The 18,639-nt window shown below is 41.3% G+C and overlaps 1 protein-coding gene across 3 annotated transcripts in view; it reads left to right on the forward strand.

Moving 5' to 3' along the window:
• Positions 1-18,639, forward strand: part of MCPH1 (microcephalin 1) — a 249,919-nt gene that overhangs the window by 39,597 nt on the left and 191,683 nt on the right. For 2 of the 3 annotated variants that reach the window (XM_028099833.2, XM_028099835.2), the window contains 5 exons: positions 1,814-1,901; positions 4,967-5,081; positions 10,638-10,781; positions 11,652-11,741; positions 13,796-14,980. In XM_028099833.2, the coding sequence (XP_027955634.2) occupies positions 1,814-1,901; positions 4,967-5,081; positions 10,638-10,781; positions 11,652-11,741; positions 13,796-14,980 (1,622 nt within the window). Of the gene's footprint in view, positions 1-1,813; positions 1,902-4,966; positions 5,082-10,637; positions 10,782-11,651; positions 11,742-13,795; positions 16,010-18,639 lie in introns of those variants that run through there. The other variant, XM_028099834.2, reaches the window with a different exon arrangement.

Raw genomic sequence — 18,639 nt, forward strand, 5'->3', positions numbered from 1 at the left:
AGTGCATTCACTGCAGTCACACCAAGTGGTGTCTGTTTTCCCAGGGTTGTCATGCTTTTGTTCGCTTTGCTTGGGCTTTTGTCTGTGCTCTTCTTCCAGACGGAAGATCTGCATCCTCCCAAATCTGCCTCCTCATCAGAATTTAATCTGGTGGTCGCCTCCCACCTAAAGCTTCTCCTGGCTCCCGTAGTATCACTTGTGCTCTCTGGCTTCTGCTCTACCTTGTTGTTGTTCTCTTATTATAATTATTGTGCTGTGTTTTTTTTTTTTAATTTTTTGCATTTTTTGCAAACTTCTTTCATGGCTGGCTTAAAAGACAGTTGCATTGTTCTGTCTGCCTCTGCAATGTATCGGGATCACACACACACACACACACACACACAGCTTTAACTTCATTGTATGCTCATGAGAGAGAAATGAGAAAGGCAAATGAAGCCTTCTTGTGCTAAAAAACGGTACTGACCTCACATGCCCTCAGAAGGGGCTTAGGGACTCCAGGGGTCTTCTACTACACTTTGAAATTCATTAGCCTAGCGGTAAGTAGTATTGTCAGTTTGGTGTGTAATCTTCCAGACTTTGCTTAAAATGAGAAATACTGTGTTATATATAATATACAGCATCATATTTACGTTTCTGAAGTTTTGTGTTTATTCTTAATATATATATATTTTTAAAGATTTTATTTATTTGACAGTGAGAGATACAGCCAGAGAGGGAACACAAGCAGGGGGAGCGGGAGAGGGAGAAGCAGGCTTCCCGCGGAGCAGGGAGCCCGAGGCGGGGCTCAATCCCAGGACCCTGGGGTCATGACCTCAGCCAAAGGCAGATGCTTAACAACTGAGCCACCCAGGCGCCCCATTCTTAATATATATAAGAAAGTTTTCTATATGAATTTGATATATTTGCCCTATTCTTCTTTTGCATTGTATTTTAATTATATTTTCAACTGTCATTTGCATACTAAATGTTGAACAGTGACAGGTTTATGAAATATAGTCGGAGATGCGTGTAGGGGCTGTATTTTAAAAAGATTGAAACAACAGGTAGGTAAGATTATTTTGTAAACACAGGAATGATTGAAGGCTTTTGATCAGGGTTGTGGAGAGATGAATAAAACGTTTTAAGCTTAATCTTTCAGTAATAATATGAATGAATGAGAAGAGTAGGAACTATAGGTAAGGAGATCATTTAGAAAATTATTGTAATTGTTTAGATTTGAGTGTCTGAATGCTTGGAAGTAGGTAATGGTCCGGGGATTCCCAAGACAGGCAGGGAGGTGTGAAGGCAGTGTAGGGAGAGTGGAAATGACAGACTGATGACAGACAGTTACGGGTGGTGGGGCACAGCCTGGAGAAGCTGGGATCGCCCAGCCAGCTCTCCGTTGAAACATCAGTTTTGGGGGCAAGATAATCTTTCTGGCCGAATTTCTTTAGGGCCCTTCTAGCTCTAGGTTATTCCTTTCATGTCCTGTTTACCCTTCTACTATTCATTTAACAGCATATGCTTATACCGTGTGTGTGCCCCGCTCTCCTCAGTCTGAAGGCTGTTACAAGTCTAAAGTTACTGCATAAAAACCGCTTCCCTTAGCTGCTTCTCACTTCTCCTTTATGCTTTAAAAACACTGTAGAGAGACTGTTTTGGAAAGTTGAATTTATATTGCCCTTTGTATTTGGTTATAGATGTACTTACTGTAAAAGTCATGTCTATTCACATGGCCTGTGCATCTCTTAAATTGCTGAGTGATATATATGCGCTGATGCGATGCTGTGTGGCTAACAGGAACACATTATGCTCTGTTAATTTAATCACACAGATGCCGGACAGCTGGAGCACACATCGATGAAGCACTCTTCCCTGCAGCTAACACTAGGGAACACCTACCAAGCCTAATTAAAAAAAAAGTAAGTATGTGATTTCGACAGTGGCAGTTATGAGTGTATTCATTCTTTTATTCCTAGAAAATGACACTTTGTGGAATATATATATTATATATTAAGAGGTGTTTTAAGTGTTGGAGTTGATGATACTGTTCTTTCCACATAGGGGTTTTAAGAAAGTTACAGACATTAGTGTATCCTTTAAATGCCTTGATGTAATTTGTGAGAAGTGGAAGAGCTGTGTCTGGCCAGTGGAAAACTAAAAGTTGCCAGGAGACCAGCAGCCATGCAGGTGCACTGGGAACTGCTTCAGAATTCGGTTTTTTATGTCTGCAGCAAGATACCTTTGTACTGCTGTTTAGCTGGAAATTCTCAAGTCGGATGCAGAAATATCCAAGTTATTTATTAAATAGTTAAGTGCAAACATAAAGACACTGCTTTCCTCTGAGGTCTAGTTCACATTTGATTCACAACATTTTCACTCTTTTATTATTTAAAAGTTTTAATTGTGATTTCTTTATTTGAGGTAAACTGGTTTACTAGGAAACGTCAGAGTTGCTTTGTTTTCACATGAGGATCCCTGTTGGGGAGGAGATTTGCAGGCTTTGTCCAAACTGAGTTAGACAGACTAGACCCATACATTTCCTGTAGGTTAAGGAAGACGATCCTGTGGGCGTCTCAGATTTTCTGTAAATGGTGAATCCTGTATCTCAGACATTTCATCTCGGGCAGGCCGGGATTTGCAGGGCAGTGATGGACAAACTTAACTCCAGTTTCTGTCCGGATCTCCTTCAGTTAGAGTGATGGACAAATTTAACTCCAGTCTCTGTCCAGATCTTCTTCAGTTAGAGTGATGGACAAACTTAACTCCAGTCTCTGTCCAGATTTCCTTCGATTAGAGGTGAATAGAGCCTCTAAGTCCCCACTCTTAAGTGATATGCCAAGCAATAGCTGTGTCTGCCCTTTTAGAAATAAAGGACTTATTTTAAAAACACATTAATAATATGAGTGTATTTTCATCGTAAAACATTGGGTAAACACAGATAAAGGCAAATACCTCTTTTAATGTCTCTTTCCTCAAAATAAGCAATTTTTGGTTTGACTTGGGTCCTTGCGGATGGTCTCCAGTACACGTACATTACAGACACATGCACGCATATGCACACAAACGCGCACACACGTTTTGTACAGTGAGGTTCTGTGTTACATGTATTGTCTGGGAGATTGCTTTTTTCTTCTTCACGTAACAGTGTGTTTGACCATTTCATGACAGTGTATAGTAGCTCTTCACTCTTCCATATTTATTATACAGCATCAGTGTGTCGGTCTTGGATTCGTGCACCCTTAAATCATTGTCAGTTTTTACTAAGCACGTTGTTTATGTGACATGTTTGATTTTATTTCTCCAGGTGGATTGTCTAGAAATGAAGTGACTGGGTCAAATGTACATGCACTTTAACAGTTCCACCACTAGTGTACAGGGGTACCTGTTTCTTGACACAGTGACTAGTGCTGCATATTATTAATCTTTGTCATTTTCCCTGATCTGAAGCATAAGTAATGACTGCTTACCCACTTCATTTAAATGTCCACTTGTGCCTGAAAACATTTCCTTTCCCTTTTGTAAGTGCAGTTGCAAAGCGAACATGACTTCAGACCATATTATTTTGGGCTCTTTGACAAGGTTCTTGGCTTCCCTCTCCCTTCTTTCTGTTGCCAGCCTGACCCTCTTGCTTGCTGTTCTTAAATTCACCAAGCGTACTTGTGATTTAGAGCCATTGCATTGCATATCTGTTCCCTCTATCTGGAACATGCTTGCCCCAAACTTCATGCGCGTGACCATTTTTCTAACTTTGGTAGGGCTTTGTGCCAGAGTTCTTGTCTCAGGGAGACCCCCTCTGACTGCCCTGTGTACAGTGGTGTCTCCCACTGCTCCAGCTCTCCTGATCCCACTCTCGTGCTGTTTTCCTGTCTGTCCCGGGGACTCGCCCCTTTCTGATATACTGTAATAAGGGTGGCAGTTAGCTGGGGTTCAGTTGCCAACAAAGATTCACAGGACCCTAAAGGATAATGTTTGAGAATCTGGGGAGCACCCTGGGACCAGGGAGGCCCAGGGGAGACTCTTGTGTTGTGCTGGTCATGTACCTCTCTTGTCAGTACATTACCTCCCCCAACAGCAGAGCCCTCCCACTGGTGATAGGCAGTTGACCAGCTCTGGGAGTACAAATGCTCCCGGATTCTCTGGACTCATGGTTACAAAGCAACATTGTTCGTTAGGACATTGCATGCTGTGCTTGTACTTCGGGGAAAACAGTTCAGGCCAGTTCCAGGCCTGCTGGAATTAACCCTCTTGACACACATAACCTCTATTTTACTTATTAATGATGTTTATTTTCTGTCATTCTTTATAATAGAGTATAAGCTCCTGATAGCCAGAATCTTCTTCTGTTCTAAGACCAGTGCCTGACACATATATTTTTGTTAAATAATGAGTGAGAGCAAGATGCTCAGTCAAGAACACAGGTGTGGGTGTGGGAAAGTTAACCGAAGACATTCTTTGGACATTAGCCTCAGGCTTCATCCTCTTTGTCACACCTTGTATGTGTATTTCGAGTTTTGGGGTTTTACTGGCTGGATAGAATTACTGTGATTTAAAGGCAATATAGCAGGATTCAATATTGGTTCTTTTCTTTGGTAGTTAGACAATAATTGTTTTTGTACTTTGTTACCATGTTATGATTTTGGGGGAGGGGGAAGGAGGAGAGATAATTTTAGAGTAACAAAAATAAGGAAAACGACTCATTTTGTTTAAGAACCTTCATGGAAACTAAGATTGCTGGGATCCTGAAAATGCCTCAGAAAAACGTAGCTACTTAGTGTACAGTCTTGTATCTAGTCTTTCAGTTCTGCTTCAGTTCTTAGGCGCGGAAAGAAGGAAATATTGTGGTTTCACATGCAGTGCAAGAAATGCCTCTGTCAGAAGGTTTTACTTGCGGTGTTGTTGACAGGTATCAGAAGCGTTGGGAACAGGTTGTCTCGTTACACAGCTGTGGTACAGTAGTATTCATTTTTATGTCCTTTCTGCACAGAGGAAGTGTATGCAGCCCAAAGATTTTATTCCTAAAACACCGGAACATGATAAAAGGCTTCAAAAGAAATTTGAGAAAATGGCTACAGAGCTACAAAGGCAGAAGAGAAGTCTGGGTGAGTCCAGGAATCCAGCGCGGTCCCATGCACCTGTTTCAGCTGCCGGACGGCCGGTGGTTCCCTGGGCGGATCTGGCTGCGGGAGACTGGACCGCTGCTGCCGGAGGGCCATGGTGTGAGCTCATGGGCCAAAGTCTCCATCACTCACCACATCGATGGAGCTTTTTACTTCAAGGAATGACTATGGAAAAACAGATTTTGACTAAGAAGCCCTAATAGAATAAACCCCTGTTCATTTCTTTGTTCTTTGTATCTCACTTTGTGTTTTTAATACTTAGTCTTTTTGTTTTGTTACCTAGAATAGGGAAATGTTAGATAATATATTCTTTCCTTTATTTCACTTTAAATATAATTTTTATCTTTCAAGTATTCCTCACTAAAGCTAAAAAAAAAAATGAAACACATTTCACATTTCACTGTCTTTGGGCTTTCAGAATACCTATTTACAAATTAGCCCATAGTTGTATTTTTGCTCTTTTAAAGGTATATTTTCTTTTAACTTTGCCTTTTGTTTGCTTTTTTTGCCTCCAGCAGTTTGAATTTTATGTTCATTGGTCCATTTTTCTTTTTTTTTTAAAGATTTTATTTATTTATTTGACAGAGAGATAGCGAGAGCAGGAACAAAAGCAGGGGGAATGGGAGAGGGAGAAGCAGGCTTCCTGCTGAGCAGGGAACCCGATGTGGGACTCGATCCCAGGACCCTGGGATCATGACCTGAGCCAAAGGTGGATGCTTAACAACTGAGCCCCCCAGCCTCCCGGTCCAGTTTTCTTTTTAAATATCCTACTTGGAGTTCACAGAGGTATTTGAATTCTTTTTCCCCCTTCTGTGCATCAGTTTGTATATTGTCTATTGATCTTTTTTTTATAGTTCGTTAATATGTTTTTCTGCCATGTCTAATCTGCTATAAAATCCATTTATACAGTTCATAATTTTGGTTATTTTATTTGCAGTTCTAGGGTTTCTGATTTTTTTTATAGATTCTGTTATTCTGATTAAATCACTCACATTTTTTCTTTTCATCTTTCTTTGCTTCTCTCTGCAATATCTAGAACGCCTCTGTTGTTTTATATGATGTTTTTTCTCTTGTTTTTTGTCATATACGTCCTGTCTCTTAGTAGGAATGGATGGTTTTTGTAATTGAAGACAAGTCATTAGTTATAAAATATGTTTGAAGCTCTAGGCGTTATTATTTTCTTAGACACAAAGTTTCTAGTTTCCTCTGCTAAGCAGATGGAGTGGGGCCTTGTTGGCTTTATCCGGACTGATTTGAATAGGAGCTTCACTGACTTTCGGTAAGGCTTGGTAGACTTCTGATTTGACATTGATGCCAGAGTGGCCATCTAGACCTTTCCTTTCCTTTTTTTTTTTTTTTAAGATTTTTATTTATTTATGAGAGAGAGAGAAAGAGAGACAGCAGGGGCAGAGGGAGAGGGAGAAGCAGGCTCCCCATTGAGCAGGAGCCTGACGTGGGGCTCGATCCCAGGACCCTGGGATCACGACCTGAGCCGAAGGCAGACACTTAACCGACTGAGGCACCCAGATGCCTCCGTCTAGACCTTTCCACTGAAAGCCTGGCACGATAACTAGGATCTCTTCCCCTGACTGGTCCTGAACTCCCATTTTCATCTCTCAGTGAAAATACACCACAGATAACTTTCCACCATTTCACAGAAGAATTCGGCTTCACTTTTAGTATCCTGCCATTTGTAGCTTCAGAATTGGGCAACTTTCTTGAAGATAAAATCACATACATGCAAGGATCTGTTTTCTACTACACCCTGTTTAGTGGGATTTGGTGCCGCAAAGCCTTTGGTTTTCTCTTTAGTTTGTTGATACTGATAAACACTTAGCTTGTGTCTTTGTTTCTCAGCAACTTCTCTGTGCCTGGTCAAAGACTGGACCTTCAGCCTCTGCCCCAGGGGTCTTAATGATGAATCCTCCTGGGGATAAAAACATCCACTGCTTGTCAGCTGGCCTCTCAGTGCTCCTCCTTTCCAGAGTCTTGACTCCTCTGGTCCTGGTCTCTTCAATAATTCCCTGATGCTTTTACGCAGACATTATTTGTATTTTATATAGATTCTATATTTTCTTTTTCTCTGTGTAGGCATTAGTTGGCTTCGATATACTTTATTTCTTTGTCTTGAATCATTTGTAAAACCTTAAAGCACTTGAACAGTGGCATAATCACCGTTGTTTATGGTTGCGTTTTACACAAGGCTACAGATATCACGTTATGAACTTGGGAGATCTAGATAGCAACAAGCTGCTTCTCTGGAATCCAAAAATAGGGAAATTTTTGTCCTGATGTGTTTAATCATAGAATCATTTCTATTCTTTTTTTTTTTTTTGAAGCGTAATTGACCGAACAGTAGTTTCAACTGTATGGTGTAATGATTCACCGTTTGTATATGTTGTAAAATGATCACCACAAGTCCAGTTAACCTCTATCACCGTATTTACAAAGCATTTTTTTTCTCATGATGGCACTTTCAAGATCCGGTTTCCCCAGCTACTTTCAAATTGTAGTATGGTGTTACTGACTGTAGTCACCATGCCATGCATTACATCCTATGGCTCATTCATTTTATAACTGGGAATTTGTACCTTTGGAGCCCCTTCACCCATTTTGCTCATCCCCCCACCCGGGGCCTCCGACAACCACCAGTCTGTTCTCTCTACCCATGAGCTTTGTTGTTTTGATTTTTGTTTTCTCATTTTGTTTATAGATTCCACATATACTAACATCATACAGTATTTATCTTTCTCTGTCTGACTTATTCCACTCAGTGTAATGTGCTCTAGGTCTATCCATGCTGTCACGAATGGCAAGGTTTGTTCTTTTTTATGGCTGAATAGTATTCCTCTGAGTGTGTATGTGTGTGCGTGTGTGTGTGCGTGTGTACATACCCCATTTCTTTATTAATCCATAGTGGACATGTAGGTTGTTTCCATGTCTTGGCACTTGTAAATAATGTTGCAGTGAACCTGAGGGGGGGTGCAGATATCTTTTTGCATTAGTGTTTTCCTTTATTGTTTTTTTTTTTTTAGTGTTTTCATTTCTTTCAGGTAAATAAATACCTAAAATTGGAATTACTGGATCTTTTGGAAGTTCGATTTTTAATTTTTTAAGAAAGCTCCATAGAGTTTTCCACAATGGCTATACCAATTTACATTTCCATCAAGAGTATGCAAGAGTTCCTTTTCTGTACATCCATGCCAACACTTGTTATTTCTGGTCTTTTTGATAATAGTCATTCTAATATGTGGTTGGAATCTCATTGTGGTTTTGATTTGCATTTCCCTCCTGATGAGTAGTGCTGACTCTTTTTTATGTACCTGTTGGATATTTGTATGTCTTTGGAAAAATGTCTTGTTTAGATCTTCTGCCCATTTTTAAAATTTGATTTTTTTTTTTGCTACATGTATTCCTTTAATGATTTATAAAAATACTTTACAACATCATGAAACTCTAAAGTACCATATGTGTTTTTTGCATTTCTCTTTTTTGCCTTTTTCACTACCTAAATTCAGTGTTTCAGACCAATCCCAACACATCAGTGATACATGTAAGCAATTTCGGTAACTATATAATGCATGGCATAAAAATAAGAAGTGCTAATTCCTCTACTTTTTTGTTGTAGTGTATATTGCCATATTACAAATTCTCTGTATTTTGAAATTTTTCATGCAGAATTATCAAGCTTTATTTTAAATCTGTCATGGTAATGCAACAGAATTGACTAGAACATTTAGCTTGTATATACAGTGCTGCCGGATAATTTCCAAAAACATTGCCTTTATCATTTGTTTTTGTGCTGAGTCATCCCAGTGCCTGAGAATCAGGCCTCTTTTTCTTGGTTCCATGCTGGTCCCTCCCTAACAGCCTCTCACTAACTGTTCTACTCTGCTGCTCCAGCCAGAGACACATGGAGTAACTCTTGACATCCCTTTCTGCCTGATGCCAGTTACCCACCATGATCCTTACCCCCTGCTTCTGGATGATTGCTTGACTCCTCCGCCGATCTTTCTCTAAGCATCAACCCCATGGGAACCCTCCTAGCGGCTCCTTGACTGGTCCCTAGAGGCGCTGTGTCCTCAACCACCCATCAGCTGTACTTGCATGAGAAGGGTGTAAACCAGAAAGTCAGGTGCACACCCCACCCAGGGCTTCTACTTCCTCAGGTCATCGTAAGGAAAAGTATTTTGGATGGAACCCCGTGTTTCACCTGCCCTGCAGCACCACTTGCCCTCTGTGGTCTGGTCAGGTCAGCCCTTGTTACCACTGTCCTGTCAGCTTTATACTCTTGCTTTTCGGGCCGCTTTCTTACAGTAATGGTGTATTTTAAAAGAATTTGGCAAAATGGTACTGAAAAAAAACTTTTATCTTTTTGGATCAAATTTATATCTTAATAAAAATTGCCTTTTAAACACTAGAAATATAAGGTATTAAAGATACAACTGACATGCCTGCATATTGGCAGAAGTGTAGTTAGAGTTGTTCAGGCTTAAGAGTTGCAAAGAAGATACTGAATGATTCTTGGTCTTTTTATTGGTGGGTGAGGGGAGGTGGTCAGAGCCCTGAAGCATATGCCAGGTATGGATTCCAGAAAAACACATACCTGTGCACCCACACCCAGTTTAGCCATCATTTCATGGCTGACGGACTCCTGACCCCAAAGTTGATATGTGTGTCTGTTGAGGGTCGGAGAGGGTTGGTTAGTGGTGGTGGTTTCTGAGACCTAGAGTTAACACTACTCTTAGAGGCAGAACTGTTTCTACACCCATCTTAGGTTCTCAGCTCATAGAACCTTAGTGCTTATGTTGAACAAGGAGAGGCAATTGTGGAAAAGTAAGATATAAGGGAACCAAAGGAGGATAAGAGGTCCTTTAATAAGGCCTGATTTACAGAATTCTCTTGGCGTCAGCTCCCCTTCTCTGGTGCTAAAGTGGAGGGGGTGCATCTTTCAAAGGGGAGTTTTATCTCCTGCCTTCAGGAAGAAGCTTGGGGTGGGGTGGGGAGTGTCAGAGCGCCTTTCTTTCACCTGCTGTGATTTAAGTGCATTCTGCTCAAAATAATCCTTATGCCAAAGTGACATGTTTGGGGTGATGTATTCTGTTGCTCTTCATCAGCATTTAGGAACCAGATTGCACTCTGCCTTTACCTTCTCACTAGTTGTGTGATCCTGGATATAAACAAGTTACTTAACTTTTGTGTCTTGGTTTCTTCATCTTTACATGGGGAGACTGATAATCTGATGCACTGGGTTTGGGAAAGGTTGAATGAAACAGTGACGTGTTGTGCTTAGCCCAGTGCCTGGTGCATGACATTCCTCAGCAAACGTTAGCCAGCAGTTTTCGCACCAGTGTTACTGCTCGTGGGCTGGTGGGCTGAAGATAGACTTGGTAGCAGTGGGTAATGATGTTGCAGGGGACGAGGAAGACCGTGGGTGTGGGGGGAGGGGGTTGTTCCTCGAAAGGAATCCTATTGTTGAAGTATTAAACCTTCTGGCCTTTTATTTTTTTAGCTAAATAAAGTTCTGTTTATTTTCAGATAATGATGTACCTGTCCTCTTATTTGAATCTAATGGCTCATTGATGTATAGTCCCACAATTAAAATGTGCAGCGGCCAGCATAGTCTAATGGAGAGGAGATTACAGGAGATGAAGGAGAAAAGGGAGAACCTCTCCCCTACCTGTAAGTGCTTGCATTTTATAAAGTGAAAGGCAAATTGTTGGGTGAGTAAGTTGTGCTAGAAGGGTTTTTTTCTCTTTACCTAGGTATTTTAGTTTCTTGATTCTAACAGATTTTTATCTATTTCTGGGTAGACTTTGTTAATATTTTCTTCCAGAAAATCTTATGCTTCATTGAGATTTTTAAAGCCTATGTCGAGTTTATAGTTTTAAAGCATATATTCTAAGCACATATTGGGTGTGTAGTGTTGGATGTATAGGTTGAGAATCCTATTTTTTATAGCCCCTTTGTAATTTTTAAAATCTCTGGGGTATTTTCCTTTAAAAAAAATAATCAAGCTCTTCTTTTGAGGGAGTCTGCTTTTAGACTAAGTATCTCATGCCTTAGTTTTTGTTTTTCTTTGTTTCTGTTATATTAAAAAATTTTTTTTAAAGATTTTATTTACTTGAGAGAGAGTGAGCAGGCTTGAAGCAGGGGAAGAGCAGAGGGAGAAGCAGGCTCCCCACTGAGCGCAGATCCTGACATGGGGCTTGATCCAGGGACTCTGAGATCATGACCTGAACCGAAACCCAGAGTTGGGTGCATTGACCAACTGAGCCACCCAGGTGCCCCTCAAAATCTCTTCTAACTTTATATCCTATGGTTTAATCCTTTTTTAACCTGATACATGTAGATTATTTTTTATGAATCTCATCATCCGTAATAGATTTGAGTAAGTTTTTTGTGCTTATTGTTTTGTAGTAGGTCTGGGAAATGAAGGACCAGGTGTAAGTCGATGTTTGTGTGGAAGAGCAGAATGTGTTGGCTTATCATGGGCTTCATCTACTAACATGTCAGAGTTGTATCTGATGAAGTGTGCGATTATGTTTTCAGCTTCGCAGATGCTTGAAAAGTCTCATGATAACCCAGCTAACTCCCCATGTGAAGCTTCTTGGAACATTTCACATGATACTTTGTGTTCAGGTAAAATTATTTTCTTTTCTGTGATATATTTAAACTATGAGAACATGGTGATTTTCTTATTTGGAGTATCTTCTGATGTCAAGAACAGTTGGTTAAAAACTAGAATTCATGAATTTTACCCTGAAATTAGGTATTAAAATAAAAAATAGGTATTGTAATACAATTAGGGCATAAGAAATTGCATGAGTTAAACCTCCTTTTTGGCTCCTACAGTTTTTCTCTTAGGCATTTGCTTTCTTGGCACAGAATCAATTGCTCATTTTTTTTAAAAATTCATGTTCTGTGTACTAACTTGCATGCAGTATAAACTGTCTTACCAAGAACAGTGTGAGAAATTCTTGTTTCACACCATGGGTAAAGATATTGGAACGTGTGACTGAAGGGGGTCAGTGAGGTGTGTAGACATCATTAAAAAAATTAGAAGGTAAATGGCAGAATTTCTGCCTAGAAGCAGAGTGTTGGAAAGAATAAAATTAGGGTTTTATATTATACGTACACTTGAAATGTGGGGGCCCGTGTTTCACTTTGAATGATAATTTTTCATGCTTATATAGCTTTCCTTTGAGTAAGTTTTAAGAAATGTGATATAACCACCCAGTGTCACCCCTTCCGTAGAAGGGCCCAGGTAAGTAGCAGTGCTCTGAAAGCCACAGCAGTGACAGGTGACAAACAGTGGGAAGGTGTCAGGAGTTTAACCACGGCTTCCTGTAAGTGGGGCTTATTCTTATAATCTCTTCGGTGTGTATCAAAATTACGCATCTGTCTTAAATAATCTCTTTCTTTTTATTTTTTACTCGATGTTCTTATATAAGTTGGACACGAGTGGTAGTAACTAACAGATTTCGTTTTTCCAGTGTCTTATATCCTGTACCTCATTTAATTCTCTCACTGGCCCTACGAAGTACATACCATTGTCACTCCCTTTGTGTCCATGAGAAAACTAGGCCAGAGAGGTCAAATAGCTCGTAAAAGTTGACATCGGTTGTGAGTGGCTAGCCCAGGATTCGAACTTCGGCAGTCTGACCTCAGAATTTATGCTTCATGACATGCACACTGCTTGTCAGCTTTTTGAAAAGTGTGTTAAGCTTGTTGAGCTGCTCATGCTAAAATTGTCTTGTATCTCTAGCTCCTCACTTGGAGACACGCAGGCTCCCTGACTTGGCGTGGGGACAGTGCCACCCCTGCTAGGGGCTTCCCTCCACTCCCTGCTGGTTACCTCCGTTCTTCTTTAGAAGGAGAGCCTTTAGTAGTTTTGGGTTAAAGGCTTCAGATTCCAGAAAATAGTGTCTGTGCTCCGGGAGCTTCTAGGCTATTGAGAGGGACAGATAGGAATACTAATAAAAATAGGACACATGCTTTTGGGAACTTCCGGCAAAGTTCTGCGTAACAGAGGAGGATGTGTGTAACTAGCCCTGGTGAACTGGGAGGATTTGGAGATTTTTCAACATCTGAGGTGGGTTTTGAGTAGGATTGACCCAGATTAAAGCGTGGAGTGAAGGGAAGGCCTGGAAGTAGAACATGTGTAGTTTTCAGGAAATGGGTGGCAGCCTAGCAATGCTCTCAAGAAATGTATAGAGCATGTGGGAAGTCAGAACCATAAGATCTCCCAGGTGGTTTGCTTTTGAGTATAGATGCAGCATAGAGGACAGGGAATTCAGGCGGGCTGCTTCGTGGAAGGCTAGACCTTGACGTAGACGGTAGCATTAGTTCTTACCTTTTAGAATTATTGACCTCCTTGAGAATTTAATGACAAGGTGTGGATGCTTTTCCTGGAAGGAAGTGCACATGTATATGAATGTTCAGAAACTGAGCGTAACAGTTTTAGAGGTTTGTCCCCTCCCCACAGCCCCCATGCCCTCGATGCCTGGTTCCTTAGTGAAAAATGCTGGCCTGAAAGGTGTCCTCAGGTGGAAATGAGAAGAACCAGGATATGGTCGGTACTCTTTTTAACTAATAACTATGTTTAAGAAGTGCTACTTTATTGGTTAACCGAAAGTTACTTTTATAATAATTGAAACCATTTAAAAAGTTAATTCTTTGTTAATACTTTCCAGATGAATCCTTTGCTGGTGACCTGCACTCATCTCTTGATGATCTTTGTGGAAACGCGAGATGTGGAAGTCAGGAAGGGAAACTGGAAGGAATTATGGATGAAATTAAAAGTGATGTGTGTGTTTCTTCACCTGCATTGGGAACAAGTAGCATCCATTCATCAGCATCTCCCGGTTACCTCAGTCAGTTAACACCTCGGAAACCCATGGGTAGTCTTTCCAAAGAAGAGATTCTTCTGCCGGGAGATCCTGCGGGTGAGGTAGTCACCCCGGACAAGCAGGGAGCAGCCAGGATGGTGTTTGACGAGAAACACAGCTTGTCCCCTATGTTATCTGCAACCAAACGCCGCCCTTCGGGACATTCACGATCCAAGAGCTCCTCAGCAAAGAGAAAAAGAACATCTGAGAACTCAGATGCACCCCGCGAAGAGAGACTGAAGAAGAAGAGGTGCGGTGGGAAGCCTGCCGGGCCGCGGGTGCAGCTGTGGACATCGGGAAGCCACCTGCAGCTCCCAGCTGGGCCTGCTGTTGAGACTCCTGGTTGTGGGGTGTCCTCGTACGATGATTATTTTTCACCTGATAATCTTAGGGAAAGGAGTTCAGAGGCTCTTCTTCCTGGATTTCAGCCATCTTCAGGCCTTGCTCGGTTCAGCTGCAGGGGAGGTCTTTCTCAGAGGGAGAGAAGAAACCTACTGCAGATGGCTGACTTTTCCTGCATTGGTAAAAATCCCAGGTCAGTTGACATGACCAATGTAACAGCAAAAACTAGCTGCGGTCTTCAGAAGCCTACACAGCACACAGCAGACATGATATGGGGTTGCCTGACCTCTGAGGGAATGTGTGCCGCTGAAGGAACCCCAGGCTGTTGTCAGCAGGCTGGTGCTCAGAGAAGAGCAGGCCCGCGTGCAGGAGGGAACAGATGCTGTCATGTGGATGATGATCCCACTCTGCCGCAGGGGCATGGACGGGAGGGACTTGATGGCGATTTCACTCCTCTGGAGGGGAGCAGCACGGAAATGAAAGAATTGCTGGACGTGAGAAGCGTGCAGAAAGAAGATAGCACTTCTCGAATGTGGAATTCATCTGACGGTGAAAAGCAGCGTGATCATGAGCTCGATTTTGTGGGTGATCGTACTGTGGACAAAGCTACAGAAGGAAGGGAACCGTCATCCAGTGGACACGATGGAAGTATGTGAATCTCCTTTACAAGTACCTTTGTTGCAGGAATATGTGCTGGTGTGGCCGTCTTGTAATGTCATCATCACCTTTCCATAATTAAATAGTTCCTTTTTTCCTTTTTTTAATTTTAAAGAATGTGTGTGTGATATTTTCCAGTGATGCATTCTGTAGGGATAGGTGCTTAGCCCCCTCTGGAGTTTCTAGGTGCCTGGGTCCAGTCTGCTGTTAGGAATACATCTCTCCCAAGCCTTTCCGTGTAGGGGCCAAGAGCCAGTGATGCCTAATGTGAATAGTTGACTGGAGCGGACACTCCCTTGTCTCTGGAGCCTCTTACAAAGATAACATGACCTTGTGCACAGAAGCATTCTGCTAGAGGAATGAGGCTGTTTATTTTAGAAGGGAAAGTAAGGCAGTATAGGTATCGAATCCATCAAGAAGAGAGAAGGTACAAGAAAGTAAATGTGCAAATACATTATCAGTATTTATTTTGAAGAAACTTTGGGCAATGTTAGTTATAAAGAAAAAAAAACATTTTTGCTCAGGGTAAGAAGTTCATTGTAACAGGCCTTGTTTGGCTTCTATTTATTTTGCTTTAAGTGTATCACTTAAATAGATTTTCTCCTGTGTGTAATTTAATTGTGACCATCGTAACGAATTCTGTAATTGTGGTAATTGTGTCAAAAGTAACAACATTAGAAAACATTTCACACTTTCTGATTACAAGCACAAATAAATGTCAGCAGTCAAAAGTGATGAAATCTTGAACTTTAGCCATCTTTACGTAAAGATTAGGCTAAAATTTTTATAAGACCAACTTTATTCTTCAATTTTTGTCTGCTCTCACCATGATTTTAACCGCCCTTTTCAAGCTGGAAAAGTTATGGGTGTGGAAATAATCACTGATGTGTATCTTTTGCTTGGGTATAAATTCCCCAAAATAGTCTCATGTAAGAATTAATTTTGTATGTTTTTAACCTTATTTTTTATATCTTAGCTTTCTGAAAATATATAAAATTTGACAAACTATTTTATGTTGGGTTAGGCTTAGTTGTGTTTTCAAAATATTTATTTTAAAATCTTGTTGACTCTAAGGTTAATATAAATCAGTAGATATATAGAATTGTTTTGGTAGTTAAGAATATCCTGTTCTTAAAGCTTACATTCTCATTTTTCTCAGTTTTTATCTTGTTTATTTTTAAAGCCTCTGAATAATATTTAATGGCATGCGAATATAAATTAAGTGAAAAAAAGGCTGGTTTCAGACAGTGTGGTGCACCCCATAACCCCAGTGTTGTTAAGATAAGAGTGCAGTTCTCCTTGGAAGCAGGATGTTCTAGGACTCAGCCCCGTGTCCACCGTCCCCTGGGGCCTGGGGCACGTGGAGGACCATGAGGGGCAAGCACTGGGCCTTCCAGGAGACTTCAGATTTCAGCATCACATGATGGGGGCTGTCACGGCAGTGGGGTGCAGCCAGGGCCCTGCGGTCACTAAATTTTACTCAGAGATGGAACAGACATTCTGTGTGGTCTAATATAAAGATATCTTTTAGAGTTGCCTTGTTTTATGTCATTCCACAGAGACAGAAGATCATTGCATGTTAGGGCAGGAGACACTTAATGTATTGTCTAGCCTAAATCTGATCCCTTCGTTTTAGAGTGAGAAAATCAAGACCCCCTGATGTTTTAAGTAGTCTATGATCAGCCCAGCTGGTTCCCCACCTCTGTCTGGGAGTTTTCCGCAGACAGGAGGGTAGAGCCTGCAGCTTCCTGTCAGCAGTCCGTATGTGCTGGAATTGGGGATCGGTAAAAATACTCTGTACATCAAGCGATACCTCCAAATCCTCTATGTTGAAATAAAAGTCTTTTTTGTCAGTTTTTGTTTGCAGTTCACTTGTACTCATTGCCCTTGTTGATCTCTAAGGTAGATAGTGTGCAGTTAGGGTCACAAGAACAAGTTACAGGGAGGTTCACTAACAAATATAAGGAGAACATGAACAGAGAGAAACTGTTATTTATTTATTTTTTAAAATAATCTCTGAAATTGCATTAACCAGTAATTTTTTTGTTTTTAAACTTCTCTCATTTTATAAACAATATGCAAATATACGCTCACTGTAACAGAAGTTGCTAAAAAGAGGAGATTTTCCTGTCCTCCTGCTCGCTTACCTCCTTCTGTTGGTTCCCCGGACATGTGTGTGTCCCGAGCACCCATCTAGCTTGCTGGGAGGTGGCAGAGGAGGGAACGGGGTGTGTCTCTCACAGAGGTCACGCCTAGTGAGGAAGGCATAGTGGAGAAAGGTGAGCACAACGTCAGTCTGCGAGCCACGTGACAGACACAACCACAGCCGTGCAGGCAGTTCTCAGGGGCGACCTTAGATCTCAGGCCAGGCAGCAGAGAGGAGGGAGCCCTGTAACTGCTCGAATCACGGGTCAGTCTGAGGAAACCGCAAGTACAAATGTCCTGAGGTAGAAAATGCTTGCAGGGACTGCACAGGGGCCAGTGAGGCTGCATCTCACTGGGCTGAAGGAAGGCTGGGAAGAAATGAATTAGAAAGGCAGCTGGGAGCCAGATCCTAGGGCTCGAGTACCTGGCAAGACTTGGAGTGGTTTGCTTTAACTGTGATAAGAAGCCCCTGGGGGTTTTACACAGGGGAGTCGCCAGATGTAATTTCTGTGGTTCACGTCACCCGGGATGCTTCATGGAGAACGAACCGGTCAGAGTGTCTGCTAGAAACAATGCTGCCAGTGGTTCAGTGCATTTCCTTCCAGGCAATGTGTGTGTGGGTGCGCACGCGTGCATGCCCAACAGGTACAAGTAGATGTTTCAAGGGGATTTTATTGCATCTACAGGATTATGTTATCTTACTAAGATTTGCTTATTTATTTTAGGGAGAAAGAGAGCCTGAGTCGGGTTAGAGGCGGAGGGAGAGAGAGAATCTTAAGCAGATTCCACACTCAGCACGGAGTCCGACTCAGGGCTCCATCTCACAACCCTGAGATGAAGAGTCGGACACTTAACCGACCGACTAAGCCAACCAAGTGCCCCTTAAGATTTGCTTTTTCAAAATGTTAGATATTTCCATACTGGCATCAGTAGAGTAACAGATCTAACTTCATTTTTTAATATAATCCACTTTAGGTGGGTCAATGAATTTTTTGTGTAATGAATCAGATAATAACTATCTCAGGCTTTGTGACCCAGGAGGCAAAATCAAGATATGTAGGTACTTACCTTAAGAGAAAAAAAAGACATTTTTAACAGAATTTTTATTGACACAACTCACATAAAATTGAGTGCAGTTTTTTTTTTTTTTTTTTGTAATATAAGTCTAAAGAGAAGAGCAGAATTCTATTTTCGGGAGAGGAATAACTTTTCACTTAATTGGGGTTCAAACTGAGTGTTCCCATCATCAAAACTGATGGCAAACATTTAGTGAGGTAGACATACAATAAGATTTTATGTGTTTTCCTTTTGAAAATGCCTTTTCATACAGATAGGTACTGCCAGATACTGCTGTCAGTCCATAAGCAGATGGTTTTCATCAAGCACGTTCATTGCATAGAAGCTGTTTTGGAAATCTGTTAGAGTCTTCACTTGGTATGTGGCTTTCAGTGTGTTCTCACATTGCAGATGAATCACTTCCAGTGAAGATTAGGTGGAAGCTCCTC

This window comes from Eumetopias jubatus, unplaced genomic scaffold (genome assembly GCF_037043125.1).
Source record: "Eumetopias jubatus isolate StellerSeaLion01/CBP00866 unplaced genomic scaffold, mEumJub1_p1.0 scaffold_2, whole genome shotgun sequence".
NCBI lineage: Eukaryota > Metazoa > Chordata > Mammalia > Carnivora > Otariidae > Eumetopias > Eumetopias jubatus.